At 45.0% G+C, this 16,825-nt stretch overlaps 1 protein-coding gene across 7 annotated transcripts in view; it reads left to right on the forward strand.

The window, feature by feature from the left end:
- Positions 1-16,825, forward strand: part of MEGF11 (multiple EGF like domains 11) — a 336,636-nt gene that overhangs the window by 221,142 nt on the left and 98,669 nt on the right. For all 7 annotated transcript variants that reach the window (XM_083475008.1, XM_083475007.1, XM_083475006.1 and 4 more), the window contains 3 exons: positions 365-501; positions 9,284-9,496; positions 15,497-15,671. In XM_083475008.1, coding sequence (XP_083331134.1) covers positions 365-501; positions 9,284-9,496; positions 15,497-15,671 — 525 coding nt within the window. The remainder of the gene's footprint in view (positions 1-364; positions 502-9,283; positions 9,497-15,496; positions 15,672-16,825) is intronic.

Raw genomic sequence — 16,825 nt, forward strand, 5'->3', positions numbered from 1 at the left:
CATGAATCTGCAATTTTTAAAATGCACATTACTTTGTATTACTTTGCATTAAAATTCACATTACTTTCTATGTATTCCTTGGCAGAACAGACATTTATGAACACAGTTTACCCTAAAGTGGTCATTTTGTACACATTTTATCCTAAAGTCCACATTCTCATATGACTTCCAACCTAAAATATGCATTTAATATACGTACATACTGGTAAAGTAGCACACACTTTATTAGATGGCATGAAATGCAAAGCACATCCTTTAGTGTACGTTTAAATGCAATGTGCTTGTTTGTTTTTCTCCATGTTAACCTGAAATGATGTTAACCTGAAATGACTGTTTTTTTCTCTCTCTGTCTCCTCCTACCTAGGGCTTTGTATGTGCCCAGCCGTGTCCATCAGGAACATACGGGGTTAACTGCAGCCAGGATTGCCCATGTCATAATGGAGGGCAATGCGATCATGTGACAGGGGTTTGCCTATGCACTGCAGGCTACATGGGAGACAGGTAGGTATGGAGGTAGCAGGTGGAAAACTTCATTCTCCTGTGTGTAGATTGCCAGTTAAAACTCTTTCAACCCAATGAAACTTCAATTAGCAAAGTCCCATTGTCAGAGATGGTGAACCTCAGGTCTGGGGGGATGGCAAATGTGGCCCTCAAGGCCTTTCTGTCTGGCCCTTGGGCTCCTCCCCAGGTTACACCACACCTTGGCCCTGCTTGCAGTTTCCTTTATGCCTGGCTGGAATGTATCCTTGCATCCTGCTAATGCTTTTTGCTTACCTGGATGGAGGATGCAGCGAGGTAGGTGAGTGTGAGCCTACTGCTCGCAGGGCCCCCTGACCATTAGGTCCAGTCGTGGCCGACTCTGGGGTTGCGGCGCTCATCTCATTTTACTGGCCAAGGGAGCTGGTGTACAGCTTCCGGGTCATGTGGCCAGCATGACTAAGCCGCTTCTGGCGAACCAGAGTAGCGCACAGAAATGCCGTTTACCTTCCTGCCAGGGCAATACCTATTAATCTACTTGCACTTTGACGTGCTTTCAAACTGCTAGGTTGGCAGGAGCAGGGACCGAGCAACGGGAGCTCACCCCATCACGGGGATTCGAACCGCCAACCTTCTGATTGGCAAGTCCTAGGCTCTGTGGTTTAACCCACAGCGCCACCTGCGTCCCTATGCTCACAGGTAAAATTGGCAGTAATTGCTGCACCTACTTTTGCTCCTGGCAAGATGTATGAACCCTTCCCCAGCCCCCAAAAAGTCTAACAAATACAGAGAGATGCACTATTTAAATCAATAAAAAGAGAAAGCAAACATTTAGTAGTATTTGAGTTATTTTAAACTTTTACATTTGTTTCCCGCCTTTCCTCCAAGGATCTCAGGGTGGCATACACACCTTCACCACCTCTCCACAACAACCCTGTGAGGTAGGTTAGGTTGAGAGAGGGTGACTGGCCCAAGGTTGCCCAGCAAGCTTTGTGGCTGAGTGAGGATTTGAACCCTGGTCTCTCGGGTGCTAGTCTGACACTCTAACCACTAAACCTCACACCACACACATATTTTAAGCACACGCCATACGTAACTTGATAAGAAAACAATGCAAAAAGAAAACCTGCAAATCCTCCCAGATGTTAAGAGCACAAAGGCTCCTGGGTCTTGTTCAAGCCTTATTCGTTTTGACAGAAGGAGCTTCAGATCCCATAGAGAAGTAAAAAGTCCTAGCTGGAGACATTTACATATATCTCTTGAAGTCCTTGCAAACACATGAATCAGGTCTGGCCCAATAGGTGTCAAATATAATTCTTCACACTAAAGCTATTTCAAGAAAACTATTTTAAAAGGGGATTGAGAAGATTTTCCTTTGAAAGTGTCAGTAATGGAATCCGATAATAAAGAGCTCCTTTTCCTCGGAGGATAAGGCTTTGATCCTGTGTACGTTTACCTGGGAGTAAGTCGCACTGAACCAAACAAGGATTACTTTTTAGCAGACACATATATTTATTCATTTATTTATTAACAGGTAACTGTTAGGTGGATTTGTAGCTGACTGGCTGAACCCAAAGAGTACTCATTAATGGTTCCTCGTCATCCTGGGGGAAAGTGGCAGGTGGGGAGCTATTTTTTCTAGAAAAAGAGGTGCTGGAACTCACTATGAATCTCGTTCTCTTATAATGGCAATGGCACCCAGCTGAGAGGTGCCAGAACTGAGTTTATATTTCTGTTTTGGATTGTACCCAGTGTTCGTCCTGCTCAAGTGAGTAGCCTATTTAAATTAAAGGTCATGATAAATTTATCACCCTTAATTTCAATGGGGCTACTCAGAGTAGAATTTAGTCAGTTACAACCCACTGTTTTTATATGGGGGGGACCTGTGCTCCTCTTCACTCGACTCACCACCCTACCCATATCATCCCCACATTAACCCCTAGAGCCTCCCCTTCCTAGGATTCTGACGAGATACTACAAATCCTCCAGTGGGGACTATAAAACAACAGCCTTACATTTTTATGTATATAGGAAGACATGGTATACACTGTAGATTGAGTTTTTTTGAAATATTAAGCTGTTTAGAAATGCTTTTAATTAAATAAATAAATAGTCATGCACCCCATTACTTTTGCTGAAATGAGACACATTCTTTTTTTATAGCTAGATATTATCACTTCTATAATTTTTTTTTGCAAAGCTCCTCCATTTTTATTATAGCTAGGATGGTGTGGTTTTCCTTTTTTTTAATGTCCCTTATAAAACATAATGGATTAAATTTAATTTAATTTAGATATTTGCAGCAATAAACTTGAACGGGGACGATCTCTCCGTGTTTACAAGATATGCAAATGAAACACATTTATACCAATTAATCCCCTCAAGAGTAAGCACTGAATTTCTCCATTTCCCATACCGCACTCCAGCATTTCTAGATGGGAGAGTGGAAAGACTGTTCAAAGCACCTGAGAGTCCCAAATGATATATTTCTGTAGACTAGCAATCCCTGACTTTGTGTCTTCCAGGTGATTAGTGGACTACAACCCCCAACATCCCTGACTGTTGGCCATGCTGACTGGTGCTGATGGTAGTTGTAGTCCCACAACATCTGAAGGGTACCAGGCTGGGGACAGCCGTTGTAGACTGACATCAACCTTTCATGGATCTATAAGTGAAGGTCCCCAATAGGACCACTGTAATTATCAAGGGCAATGGCAAAACTCTTATCTTTTCCCCAAAGAGAAACATAAGCTCTAGTCATGCTTTCAAAATGATACTTGAAGGCATAAACTAGGATGTGGGAGTGGGTGTACCCACTTCGCCCCCAACTTTCTACACTGAGCAGGCTAATGTCTTCAGGCTGGTCTGATCCACTTATGTAAAGATGGTCATTCATTGGCCTAGTAAAGGATTGAGTGACCAGGTGTTCTTTGGTGATTTCAGCCAGTGTGGAGCTTTCAGCCAGTCTAGGAGGTGAAAGACCAAGATTCAAATCCCCACTCAACTGGGTGAGCAGTTATTGCCTCTCGGGAGAAGAATTTAGGGGCTCAGAAGTTTGCTTCTCCTTTGAGATGGGGTTTTACAAACTACTGAAGATTGCATTTGTCCTTGGATAGCTCTTGTCTGGCCCCTGGAACTCTTCCCAAGCCAAACTTCTTGCTGGCTCTGCTTTACACCCCAAGTGTGTATGCCTGGCTAGAACGTGTCTCTAAACTCCATTAATGTTTCCTGCTTGACTGAATGGCAGCATAGAGAGGGGCATGTCAAGCATGTGTAGAAACTAGCCAACTGTACTAAGGTCTAACAATTGCTCCACCTACCACCAGCACATGGGACTGGAAGGTTGTCTAGAAGGGAGTGAAAAAAATTCTCCATCCCTGAGTTCACCCTGGATCCCAAAACTGGGTGCTGAAGCCAAGCCCATTGTAATTGCAGCTTTCAATCCTAGTTCAGCTCATGATGGGCTGCTGGTTCACTTTTAGGACCCAAAAAATAAATAAATTCTTATTTTGTTCCTAAAGTTGCGACTAAACCGTTCTCAATTAATTTGAACAATGGGACCAACCAGCCAATTTCATTTCTGTCCCTATTGCTCCCTGGGCTTGATGGGCTGCAATAAGATTCCTCTCCCCCATCCCCCATTCTGGGTGAAATAACGTGCGGGTGACCTTTTAAATAAATCAAGGAAATGTTCCTGTTAATGGGTGCTCTTTTACAACAATCCCTTCCGGATCCCCTTTCTAATACTCTTCAAAGGTAATCTGTATTAGCCTACAGCATACAGTCCTGCAGAAGAGATAATAAAACATGTATTTTTCGATAAATATTTGTGGGGAAATAGCTCGGTCACAAAAGCCTGTGGGAGCTGAATAGCTCCCTTTCCTTTCTCACTTTTTTCTGGTTCGTGGAGCGTGCCTGTGCATTCTGAATAACTCAACAAACGCCAAGTTGATAGGGCCAGATAACTTCCCTGCTGCACTGAAATTTACGTGAGCTGAGCATCCAATGCAAATGCTTTCATTGTGGACCCCAATTATTGGAAGCCATAGTTCTGGTAGAAATACAGCATGGGAAATCAGTTCCCAAGTCTTGCAGCCGGCAAGAAACTGTATTTGAGCTGCGGAATTGCAAGATTAGAATCTTTTATGCAGGGAGGACAATTCCCCCAAATCTCACCAATTACAGCGAACAAGTTTATTTTCCTTGCTATTTTGTTACCCGTGAGTACTCCATTATGATATTTATGAAAACATGATCACCCAAGTTTTTAAATGCTTGCGGTTTTTTGGGTGCCATTTCGATTCTTTTCATTGGACAAAACTATTATCACTGACGAGAGAACGGGTTGGCAGCACAATATAGCTCCTCTTGTGACATCCTTAGATCAGGGGGTTGGGAAAGTGTGGCCCTCCATGTGGGTTCCGCTGCCACCATGGCCAGTGCTTATGGCATATGAGAGCTGTTCTTCCCCCACAGGATATCTGAAGGACCACAGATTCCTCACTCTTGCTTCAGAACAAGCCTGGGGAACATTCAGCCTGCAAGCCAATCTTGGCCCTCCAGGAGATCCAGTCTGGCCCACAAAGCCATTCACCCCCCCACCACCATTCCTACCTGTCAATCAGCGGATGACACTTATGCCATCAGCTGGTAGGAGAGGAGAAAGAAGTACAGTACTTTGCCAGCCTCAAGTGCTGTGCTTCCTAAAGTGGCTGTTGGCCAGTTGGGAACTCTGCTTAACAGATTTTGACAGGTGGGTGGGTGGGGCAAAGCACCTGTCCAGGTTTGCCCATGGGGCACAACCAGGTAAAGATATCAACTCCCTTCCCCCCCAAGTCAGAAAGTTCCCCCACCCTTGTTGTGAAAGAAACAAATATTGTTTTGTGCATGTAACGTGTTTAACAGGGCATCATAATGTTTAATACGTTGTGAAATTGTAGCCATTAATTCTACAGCTGGCATATATATTAACCCAACCCCAAATAATTGTACACTTATTAAACTTCAATGGCACTTATAATAATGTGGCTCTTCCTAGATAAGAAGGAAGCCATGTAAAATAGAACAAGAAACATGACGATGGTCTAGTCGCTTGTTGAGTAATTTAATTGAGCAATGCATCTGGCTGCTAATGGTGTTGCAGGCCCATTAGATTGATACGTTGCAAAGTGATGACATTTTCTGCAGCAAGTTAATTCCTACAGCGATGATCCTTACATTCCAAAGGAGCCATTATTGGTTTCTTGTGGCATAAAATTCATTTGCAGGGGGTTGCTTGATTTCCAGATAAATAAGTTGGTTAAACAGTTAGGAGAGCGGTTGGGTTGGGGGCAAGAGGGTAGCTAATTGTGTAAATAGATTAGGTCATCGATGTTTCATTTCTAGATGCTCTTTCCCACTTGGTTTCATCTATAAATATAGGATGATATAGTATGGTATTGACTACTCTATTCATCTTGCGGAGTATTTTACATTTATGCTCAAATCGGCAGGCTGCACTTGGAAAGCAAGCTCTCCAGACATCTCACCATGCTTTCGGGCCTGTCAATAAGATCTGCAAATGGAAAGCAGGCATCTGTGCTTTTAAATACCAGTGTGGCAGGGGAAATAGTTCTTTGCCTGCCTTTAGTGTCATAAAGCTGTATATGCTTTCTAGACTACGCAGGCAGGGAAGCTCCGCCCTGCCTCCGCGTTAGCTGAAGTAGCACACGGCAAACTTTGCAGCAAGGAAAGTCTCCGTGGTAAACAGAAGGGATGCAAGTCAACTGGCATCAAGTGGTAATCCAGGGGGTTGCCAAGCTTTGGGGGCACATGGGCACATTTGCAAACCAGAGAAATCGTGGCGGTCACCTCACACATACAGACTGCTATCAATCACCCTCAGCCAATGGTTCCTTTCAGCAATAGAATGCTTCTTTCAAACTTAACTTCAGGTCTCATCCACAATATACATTTAAAGCACTATGATAAAACTATAAACAGTCATGGCTTCCCCACAAAGAACCCTGGGGGCTGCAGTTTGTTAAGGGTGCTGAGAGTTGTGAGAAGTCCTCTATTCCCCTCCCAGAGTTACAGTTCCCAACATGGTTTAGCAATCCTTCTCAGGAAACTCCGTGGATTGTACATTGGTAAGGGGGTCTCCGGGATGCGGGTGGCGCTGTGGGTTAAACCACTGAGCCTAGGGCTTGCCGATCAGAAGGTCAGCGGTTCGAATCCCTGCGACGGGGTGAGCTCCCGTTGTTTGGTCCCTGCTCCTGCCAACCTAGCAGTTCAAAAGCACATCAAAGTGCAAGTAGATAAATAGGTACTACTCCAGCGGGAAGGTAAACAGTGTTTCCGTGCGCTGCTCTGGTTCGCCAGAAGCGGCTTAGTCATGCTGGCCACATGACCCGGAAGCTGTACGCCATCTCCCTCGGCCAATAAAGCGAGATGAGCGCCGCAACCCCAGAGTCAGCCACGACTGGACCTAATGGTCAGGAGTCCCTTTACCTTTACCTTTACCTTTACCTAAAGGGGTCTCCTAGCAACTCTCAGCATGTGTAAGAAACTACAGCTCCCAGGATTATGTGGCGGAAGCGATGACAGCTGATGTGGCATAGTGGTAGTATGTTATAGTAGGAGAACTTCCTTGCAAAACTGTGTGCATGAAAGTGTAAATATTAGGAGAAAGGCACTCTAAAGTGCTGGTGAATTTTCAGTAAGCTGATGCTGAAATGTGGCAAACTGAACTTAAGCCTGGAAAAATAAGGCGCCAAGAGAAACTGAAATGGGCAGTTTTGCACGTCCCTAACTACAGATGTGTTGCAATAGCTGTTCCACTGAAAATACCTGAGAATCATTGCCTTGTAGAATCGGATGTAAGAATATGCAGCAATGGGACATGTTGTTTGTTTCAGGGGGGGGGGGGGACGGACATATTCAGTGGAGCCAGCAGCTGCAATAGCACTTTTCCTCTTGCATCAACCAATTTCATTGCCATTCCCCTCCCGCGTTCCCAGGCAAGCATTGCGTGTTTAAATCCTTTCTCCCTGATCATCATATTTTAACTCTCTCCGGTGCTGTCTGCGAAATGACCCACAAAAGGCATTTAACAATCTCCTCTCTGCGTGGAGGTTACAGTAAACATTTTAATCAATGGCAGGATTAAATGAATGCTGATTGGGCAATTTCCAGTCCCTGCTGCCCATGCGATAAGACTTTATTAATAATACGACATAGTGGTCCTTCATGGCAGATCATTTCAGACGAAGATGTGAGCTCCTTGCAGGGTAGGGCAAGCTTCAGAACTCAGGAGGTGGCTTAGGCACCGATCCCTTGCGTGGCACTGTGTTGCAGCTTCTCGAGTAGGAGCCTGTCTTTACTGCTGGAGGAACCAGTAAATTTGCGCTGCCTTTTATCAAGATCATGGTTATTAGTGGCAAAATCCGGGAAGGGGGGGGGGGCTGCAGAAAAATGCTTTGGCATGTAATGTCACTATTCAGTGTTCCAGGCTGCCAATCAGACCATTTCTACATTAATCTATGGCATTTTTTTCATCCTCTCAAAATACATATTTTAAAAGTGTATTTTTATAAATTCAAATGCCAAGACCCATAATGCAATATTTGAAGAAGTGTGAACTCCAGTATGTTGCTGTGTTCCAATCTGCACATTTGTCTGAATAGGTCATTTTGTATGGGAATTTGAAAAGATAACAGTCCTCCAGCTTTCCTAGCCTCAGTTTGGACAGAGAGGGGAGCTCTCAGAGGAGAGCATTGGCATATGACTTTAGAGCATGGGCAGGATGATGCAGGAGCTACTAGCCATGGTGGCTATGTTCTGCCTCCCCTGGTAAAGGTAAAGCTAAAGGGACCCCTGACCGTTAGGTCCAGTCGCAGACGACTCTGGGGTTGGGCGAGGGAGCCGGTGTACAGCTTCCGGGTCATGTGGCTAGCATGACAAAACCACTTCTGGCAAACCAGAGCAGTGCACGGAAACACCATTTACCTTCCCGCTGGAGTGGTATTTGCACTTTATTTACTTGCACTTTGACGTGCTTTTGAATTGCTAGGTTGGCAGGAGCAGGGACCGAGCAACGGGAGATCACCCTGTCGCAGGGATTCGAACCACCGACCTTCTGATCGGCAAGCCCTAGACCACCAAAAGCCAGTTGCTGGGAATTACAAGTGGGGAGAGTGCTGTCTGCTGTTACACTCAGCACCTTCTTGTGGGCTTCCCATGGGCATCTCATTGGCATGGGACAATGGGCATCCAATTGGCCACAGTGAGAACAAGACACTGGGTTGATAAGCCTTTGGCCTGATCCAGCAGGGCTCTTCATTTTTTCACATGTACAGGTTTTCCTTCAGCCATTTTTATGCCCTTCTTACGAGCTTCCAGTTGCATCAGGTTGGTGCATCAAGCTAACTTGACGGCTACCAAAAATATAGCAAGACCTTCTTGCCTGGTCCAGCAAGCCACTTCTCATGTTCTAGTTCTGTGCAGGTGGGGATGTTGACAAGGAACAGACTGGATCCAGAGCAACAGGCCAGCAAGGAACAGCAAGCTTTCTTAAGCTGCCTTGTACCATTGGCCCATCTAACTCAAAACTGCACACCTTGACCAGTGTTGGCTCTCCAGAGTTTCAGGCAGGGCTCATTGCTCATCCTATATGGAGATGCTGGGACATTTTGCATGGAAACTGCCACTGAGCTACAGATTTTTATTGGGCCGGGTGCTCTTTAAACTTGACTGGTTTGCTAGAAGCTCTCCCACATCTCCAGTTTACATTGAGCCTCTACCTGCCTTTGCTTCTTCTCCTTTGCAGATGCCAGGAGGAGTGCCCTGTTGGGACGTTTGGCTTTCAGTGCATGCAGAAATGCAACTGCGAGAACCGAGCCAAGTGCTACCACATCAACGGGGCCTGCCTGTGCGACCCAGGTTTCAAAGGGATCCATTGCCAGGAGCGGATGTGCCCCGAGGGATACTATGGGCTGAAATGCAACAAGCGGTGTCCTTGCCATGTTCCAAACACAGTCAGGTATGTGCATCATGTCTCTTGCTAGCTGTGAGAGTGATAGCTAAGAAGCAAGAAAGCTTCTTTTGGGAAGAGAGTGGGAAGGAAAAGCTGGAAGAGTGGATTTTTTTGCTGGGCAAGTCCAGTGACTCCATCTCCAGCATGGAGCAACTCCTGAACTTGGTACAAGCAGTGATGCATGTTTGTTGAATGTGGGCAGTGGAAGAGCCCATTGCTGGGCTGAGGAACAAAATGAGGAATTGGCGGTATTGGCACGGGTGGCGCTGTGGGTTAAACCACAGAGCCTAGGACTTGCCAATCAGAACGTCGGAGGTTCGAATCCCTGTGACGGGGTGAGCTCCCGTTGCTTGGTCCCAGCTCCTGCCAACCTAGCAGTTCGAAAGCACGTCAAAGTGCAAGTAGATAAATAGGTACCGCTCCGGCGGGAAGGTAAACGGCGTTTCCGTGCGTTGCTCTGGTTTGCCAGAAGCGGCTTAGTCATGCTGGCCACATGACCCGGAAGCTGTATGCTGGCTCCCTCGGCCAATAAAGCGGGATGAGCGCCGCAACCCCAGAGTCGGCCATGACTGGACCTAATGGTCAGGGGTCCCTTTACTTTTACCTTTACCTTTTACCGCCCACCTGTGGTGTCCAGATCCTGAACATCAGAGAAGATAATGGGTGAAAGTGTTTTAAAAGTTGATTAATTGATTGATTTGTAAGCTGTCCCATAACACATATTTATTTGTATGGCTTACAATATTATTATTATTATTATTATTATTATTATTATTATTATTATTATTATACCCTGCCTGTCTGACTGGGTTTCCCCAGCCACCCTGGGCCGCTTCCAGAACATATAAAAACATAATAAAACATCAAACATCAAAACCTTCCCGATACAGGGAAGCTAACCAAAACATACGTTAAAAGCATAACTTCCAAATTAAATAAATGCTGCAAAAACAGAGCACACAGATTAAAGCCACAGGTTTGAAAACTGAGAAGTAGACTGCGCAAGTGTTTTTTTAAAAAAGAAAACTTGGCTGAACAGAGGTGTCTTTGCCTTGGGATGAAAGGACTACAAGAATGGTGCCAAGCAAGCTTCCTTGGGAAGGCTGTTCCATAACCCTCTCCTTGCTGACTACTCCGTAGAGGTAACTTGGTAGTCTTAGCTCTGTTGTTCTCTTCTTTTGCTATGGCTCCTAGCAGTGCTATTTTCTAGAAAAAGAGGTGCTGGAACTCACCATGAACACCCCCCCAGTTCCCTTAGAATGGCAATGACACCCAACTGAGAAGTGCCGGAACTGAGTTCCCCCAAGTTCCTGCTAAAAATAGTTCTGGCTCCAGGGTCATCATCTGCCCTTCTGGGAAAATATTAAATTTTTGCATAGTGCAAAAGAACCCACGTGGCAGGCTGTAAGTCTTCTAAACAAACAGACTGTAGTGTCACCAGAACTTGGACTTCAGAGCTCATTCCAGTCACAAACTCTGTATCAGCTCTCATGTGAGGCTAATATTACCCTGCTTGAATAATTAGCATTTATATAAAAGTATTAATATTGGTGCCAAACCTCTATAGAATAGATACTGTGTCTTTAGCCTTTCTCATCATTTAAAGTTATCTGATAAGACTGCCATCTAGATGGATAGAGACTGAGCTTTTTCAAAGCAAGACTTTAAATTTAATGGGGGAAATGTCCCTCTGAACATTTACTCTCCCAGGAGAATATTTGCACCTTGCACTGCTTCTGAGCTGGCCAGGTTGCTTCTTCGCCTTGGTTTTCTTTTCCCCCATCCCATCTGTTTGTACTGTCTTCAAGCATTCTTGTCTCCAGATGGTATCTGCTCCTCTTAATAAATGAGTCTAGTCTCTCCCTGTTGATAAAAATCTGTCATTCTACTTGGTCTTATCTCAACCACGGTGGAACAAAAGAGATAGCGGGAGGCAGAGATCCGTAGATGTTATTTTCATTCATCCCATTGGCATTTCAGCTTTTGACTTTCCAAGCAACTCTTCAGCAGCTTGTCAAAGTTTCAAGACAAAGGGGGCACCTAAGCTGAGAAAGGAGAGCTCACCTTCTCTGAAAACAGCCTTGTGGCTATTAAAATGTAGGGATTTAATCAATCAATCAATTATACCGCCCTTCATCTGAAGATCTCAGGGCGATTTACAGCATAAAAATGCAAAATAAAAACACAAAATGCATAACAAAAACAAGAACAAAACAAACCCATAAGCCCCCCCCCAACTCCCACATGCGTTCAGTTCCATCCATGAAGTTGTACAGTACTAGCATTCCCACCTAATTATGTACAACCAGTTCCCAGGGTTCTGGCACATTCTAGCCATCATGGCACCCTCCAAATGCTCTTACACAACAACTTCCATTGGGGATCTTGAGAGCTGTAGTCCAAGAATATGATTCCTGGATCAGGATAGCTTGAGCACAATTGATTGTGCATTGGTAACTTCACAGCTGGGTTACTGCAATGCACTCTATGTGGGGATAGCCTTGGGGTTGGTCCAGAGGCTGCAGCTGATGCAGAACGTGACAGCTAGGTTGTTTGTGGGGGCAAAGTACCACCAGTGTATATCACTTTGTAGGAGTTGCATTGGCTGCCAATCTGCTACTGGACAAAGTTCAGTGTGTTGATGCTAACATAGAAGTCCTTATACAGCTTGGGACCAGGTTGCTTGAGAGGCTGCCTTCCACGCCCAATAGTTTGCTGCAGTCTGTGGGAGACTTTCTCCTGTAAGTTCCAAAGATTTCAGAAGCCTTTTCCACAGTAATGTGAAAGAGCAGGGTTTTTAGTGTGGCTCACCCTGTTCTGGGGAATAGCATTCCTGTCGAGATATGACAGAAACTCACTATCTGCACTTTGCAGAAACAGTTGAGGACATTTTTGTTCTGAGAGGCTTTCCCAGCAGATAAATGGGTCTTTGCCAGGAGTGTCTTATTTTAAACATATTTGCTGTTTTTGTGTTTTTAGCTGTTTTTAATTATCTTATGTACAAATCACCTTGAGACAGTGGTTTAGAAGACAATTAATAAATACATCATCATCAACAACAACAACTGCCTCACTGCTTTCAGGTGGTGGTTTAGAATGCGATCAATAAATCAATAATAGTAGTAATAGTAATAGTAATAACAGTAATACTAATGATAATAATAAACAGCTGGAGGGCACTACATCAGCTGTCCCTGCTGTGGTGTGGCCAAACAATATAGGATCAAGATCCACAGACAGGAGCAAACACGGCTTTCAGTAGCTCTCCTGCTATATCAGTGATAGGTAGATGTTGGAATAAAGGCAAAGCAAAGAGAAGGTTGCATTAAGTAAATAGCACATGAAATCGCAAACATAAATCTTCCTGGGAAGCGAGTTTGTGCAGGAGAGAGTGAGAAACAAAAGACATGGGAATATCACCAGATGTATAGTGGACTTGAAATGGGAGAGGGACCCTCAGCCTGTTTCTGAATGCAGTCAGTTTGCTTTAACTCTATTTTCCTTGCAGTTTGCATCTCATGCAGCCCTTGTTTTGGTTGGGACATATCTTTTACCATTCATGAAGTGTTCATATTTCATGAGGAGATTTGGGGGGAGGGGGAACCTACCCCTCTTTTTTTATTTATAAAAGACTCCGCCTTGCGGTTGAAATGCTTACCGGATGCCGTATTTTTCAATTGAATTGTAACAGGCCAATTCAGATTGCTGGGAACATATATTAGTTTTGAAAGATTTAATTTAGCTTTCCGATGCAAAGCTGGTTGGAAATGTACAGTTCTGCACGCCAGGAGGAAAAACGCAAAACGAGGGAAACTAAACTATTTCTGTGCTGTTTAGTTTTCTGTTCCCATTACCTGAAGATTAATAGATGCAGAGATGGGGGGGGGGTTGCAGTTCCAGCTTTTTTTATTACTTTTTCATCTAAATGTTAAGAGGTGTGAACCGAGCAGCGTATAATTCCAAGGAGTGCTTTGTCAAGCGGAAACCTGGTGATTTTTTTTATTAAGCTGATGAATTGTTTTAATTAGTTACCAGAATCCTCCGAAGAAGCACATGACAGCTACAGAACTTGGCAATTTTTAGTCACAACATTATGCACTAATCACTTCTGCTGGTAACAAAACAAAGGCGGTGAGGGAAGGAGGGGAAATTAGGAAAGCCAAATAAATGTTTGTTTGTGAGGATTCCACATTGTACTTCTGTCCCAGATTGTCAAGGAGGGTCTCTTCCAACCGAGAGGGTGTGGGCGAGACAGTCTGTGTGCATAAAGCAAGGGTGGAGAATTTCAGACCCAGGGAAGGGATACGGCCCTTGAGGTTTGTCTATCAGGCCCTCAGGAAGCTTACTTAGGCTGAAACCAGCCCTGCTCTACACCCTCCTTCAGTACTTTTGCCTGACTGAAATGTGTATTTGGACTTAATTGTGCCTCTTGCTTGTCTCGATGGAGATATGGGCAGGATATAGAAACCTCTGGGTTCTTCATGACTGTAATATAGCCTGCAGTCCAAAGCTAAAAGCCACACCCATTGCCCAGCCATCCTTTTTCCATGGCATGTGGCCTCTAGAAGTCTGCCTGAGATGGAATGTGGCCCTTAGGCTGAAAAGGTTCCTTACTGCTGATATAAAGGATGTGCACATAGCATGTTGTTGTTGTTGTTCAGTCATTTAGTCGGTCCGACTCTTTGTGACCCCCTGGACCAGAGCACACCAGGCGCTCCTATCTTCCACTGCCTCCCGCAGCTCAGTCAAACTCATGCTGGTAGCTTTGAGAACACTGTCCAACCATCTCGTCCTCTGTCGTCCCCTTCTCCTTGTGCCCTCCATCTTTCCCAACATCAGGGTCTTTTCCAGGGAGTCTTCTCTTCTCATGAGGTGGTCAAAGTATTGGAGCTTCAGCTTCACGATCTGTCCTTCCAGTGAGCATTCAGGCCTGATTTCCTTAAGAATGGATGCGTTTGATCTTCTTGCAGTCCATGGGACTCTCAAGAGTTTCCTCCAGCACCAGAATTCAAAAGCATCAATTCTTCGGCGATCAGCCTTCTTTATGGTCCAGCTCTCACTTCCATACATCACTACTGGGAAAACCATCGCTTTGACTATACGGGCCTTTGTTGGCAAGGTGATGTCTCTGCTTTTTAGGATGCTGTCTAGTTTTTTTAAGATGCTGTCTAGGTATGCTGTCTATGCACATAGCATACCCTCCGATGAAAATAGGGACATCCTATTCCAAAATGATAATTTGACTATTTATGCCTCTGAGTGGGTTGCCCCAGCCGCTCTGGGCTGATTCCAACATATATACAAAACATAATAAAACGTTAAACATTAAGAAAACACCCCTATACAGGGCTGCCTTCAGATGGCTTGGGGGTTGGATAACTCCATGCACTCCAAGAGAAAATAGGAAATCCTAAGGAAAAACAGGACAATCAGGGACCAAATCAGAAACCCGGACAGCTTCTGTAACTCTGGGACTGTTCCTGGAAAATAGGAACACTTGGAGGGTCTGATATAGGGATTACCTGGTGGAGCCACTACTTCTTTGACAGCTTTATCTATGTTGCTTTTGTAGTCTCTGCTTGTGTGTCTGCCCAGCTCTCAGCTTTTCTGTGTGCCAAGCACAATGGTTTCTTGCCCTCCATTTCCAGCCAATAGCACAGAGACCCTCTTACCCCTCCCCTCACTCCCTCAACAGTGTCTGAGGTTTTGTCCAGCCAAAGTGGCCTTTCACTTCCACTGTGGAAACAGTCAGCACTCTGTTGTGGGCAGATATCCTCTCATCTCCCACACAGCAGAAATGTTTGTGAGCATTCTGTGGCATCCGACAAGCTCAACTACCGGCTGTAGGGGATTTGGCGTTGGGAATGCAGATAAGAGGCGTCTTGAGAGTGTGTGTGTTTCACTCGGTTATCCGTGCCCTGAAATGATGCGGTTTAATAATCAGATGCCTTCTCTTTCCCCTTCCCACTGGTGCTTCTCATTAATACCTATCTCTCCTCTTATCAGCTGTCACCCTCTGTCTGGAGAATGCAACTGCAAAGCCGGCTGGGCAGGACTCTACTGCAATGACACCTGTCCTCCAGGATACTACGGCGAAAGCTGCCAGCTTGCCTGCCACTGCCAGAATGGAGCAGATTGTGATAGTATTACAGGGAAGTGCTCCTGTGGCCCGGGATATATGGTAAGCCCTGGGGGGGGTGTGTGTGCACATTTCGATTAAGTGATCAGAACACTGGAGAACTTTCCCCTGATATTGTCAGTATTTTTTATTCCAGCTCAGAGTTCTATCTGAGCCCCTTTGGAAAGGAGAGGGCGATAAATACGGAAAGCTAGTAATGGCAGGAGCAACTGTAGAAGCAGCCTTATACTATTGGTCCGTCTAACTTAGTATTGTCTACACTGGCCGGCAGCAGCTCTCCATCTTTTCAGACCTGCCTGGAAATGCCAGGGATTGAGCTAGGACCTTCTGCATGCAAAGCAGGTGCTCTGCCACTGAGCTATGGTCCTTCCTTGTGGCGCATTTCAAAATATATGAATCTAACTTCTACCAAGTCAAAGCATTGGTCCATCTAGCTCAGTATTGTCAGCACTGACTGGCAGCAGCTTTACAAGGGTTCAAAGAGAATCCTCATCCTGACTTTCTGCCACTTAACTGCAGCCTTTCCCCAAAGCCCTGCTTGTGTTTTCTATGTTTGTCTGTTGCTGTTTTCAATCAGTAATCAGTATTTTTACTTACATGTTGGCATCCGTCTCTCTAGGGAGACAATGGAGGAGTGCGCCTTTGGGGGTGAGGTTAGACTGTTGGGCGGTTGCAGCGCCTGCTGTGGCTGTAGAGACTGATGTAGGAGAGACATGTCTTGTTGCAGCTGGGGCAGATGAAGGCATCCAGTTGTGCTGCTGCAGATGCACCATGGCATTTCTTCTCTCTGCGCTCTGCCCAGTGGTCATTCCTCCTCTGATCACTGCTTTGGATACTTGCAATAATAGCAATAATAGAAATAAAGAAGAAGGGTTTTTAACTGAAATTAGAACAAAAACTCGAAAAAGTTTTTTGCTATATGCTATTGAATATGTGCAAGCGTACCCTTACATATATATGTCGCTCCCTCTTGAGATACCAGTTCTAGGGGGTTCCGCTACCCACTTCTCAGCAGCATCGGGTGGCAATCCCATAATGCCGGTTGCTTAGCAACTCAGACTGCACATCAGATCCAAGCCACGTGCATCACTGGGCCGGAACATAACCAAGCACCAACTGAACAAATGAGTATGATTGTCTGCTGCTTAAGATCTTTCCCAGAACCACAAATTACCTTTCAGCTCCAATACACCAGG

This window comes from Podarcis liolepis, assembly GCF_965112155.1.
Source record: "Podarcis liolepis genome assembly, chromosome: 14".
NCBI lineage: Eukaryota > Metazoa > Chordata > Lepidosauria > Squamata > Lacertidae > Podarcis > Podarcis liolepis.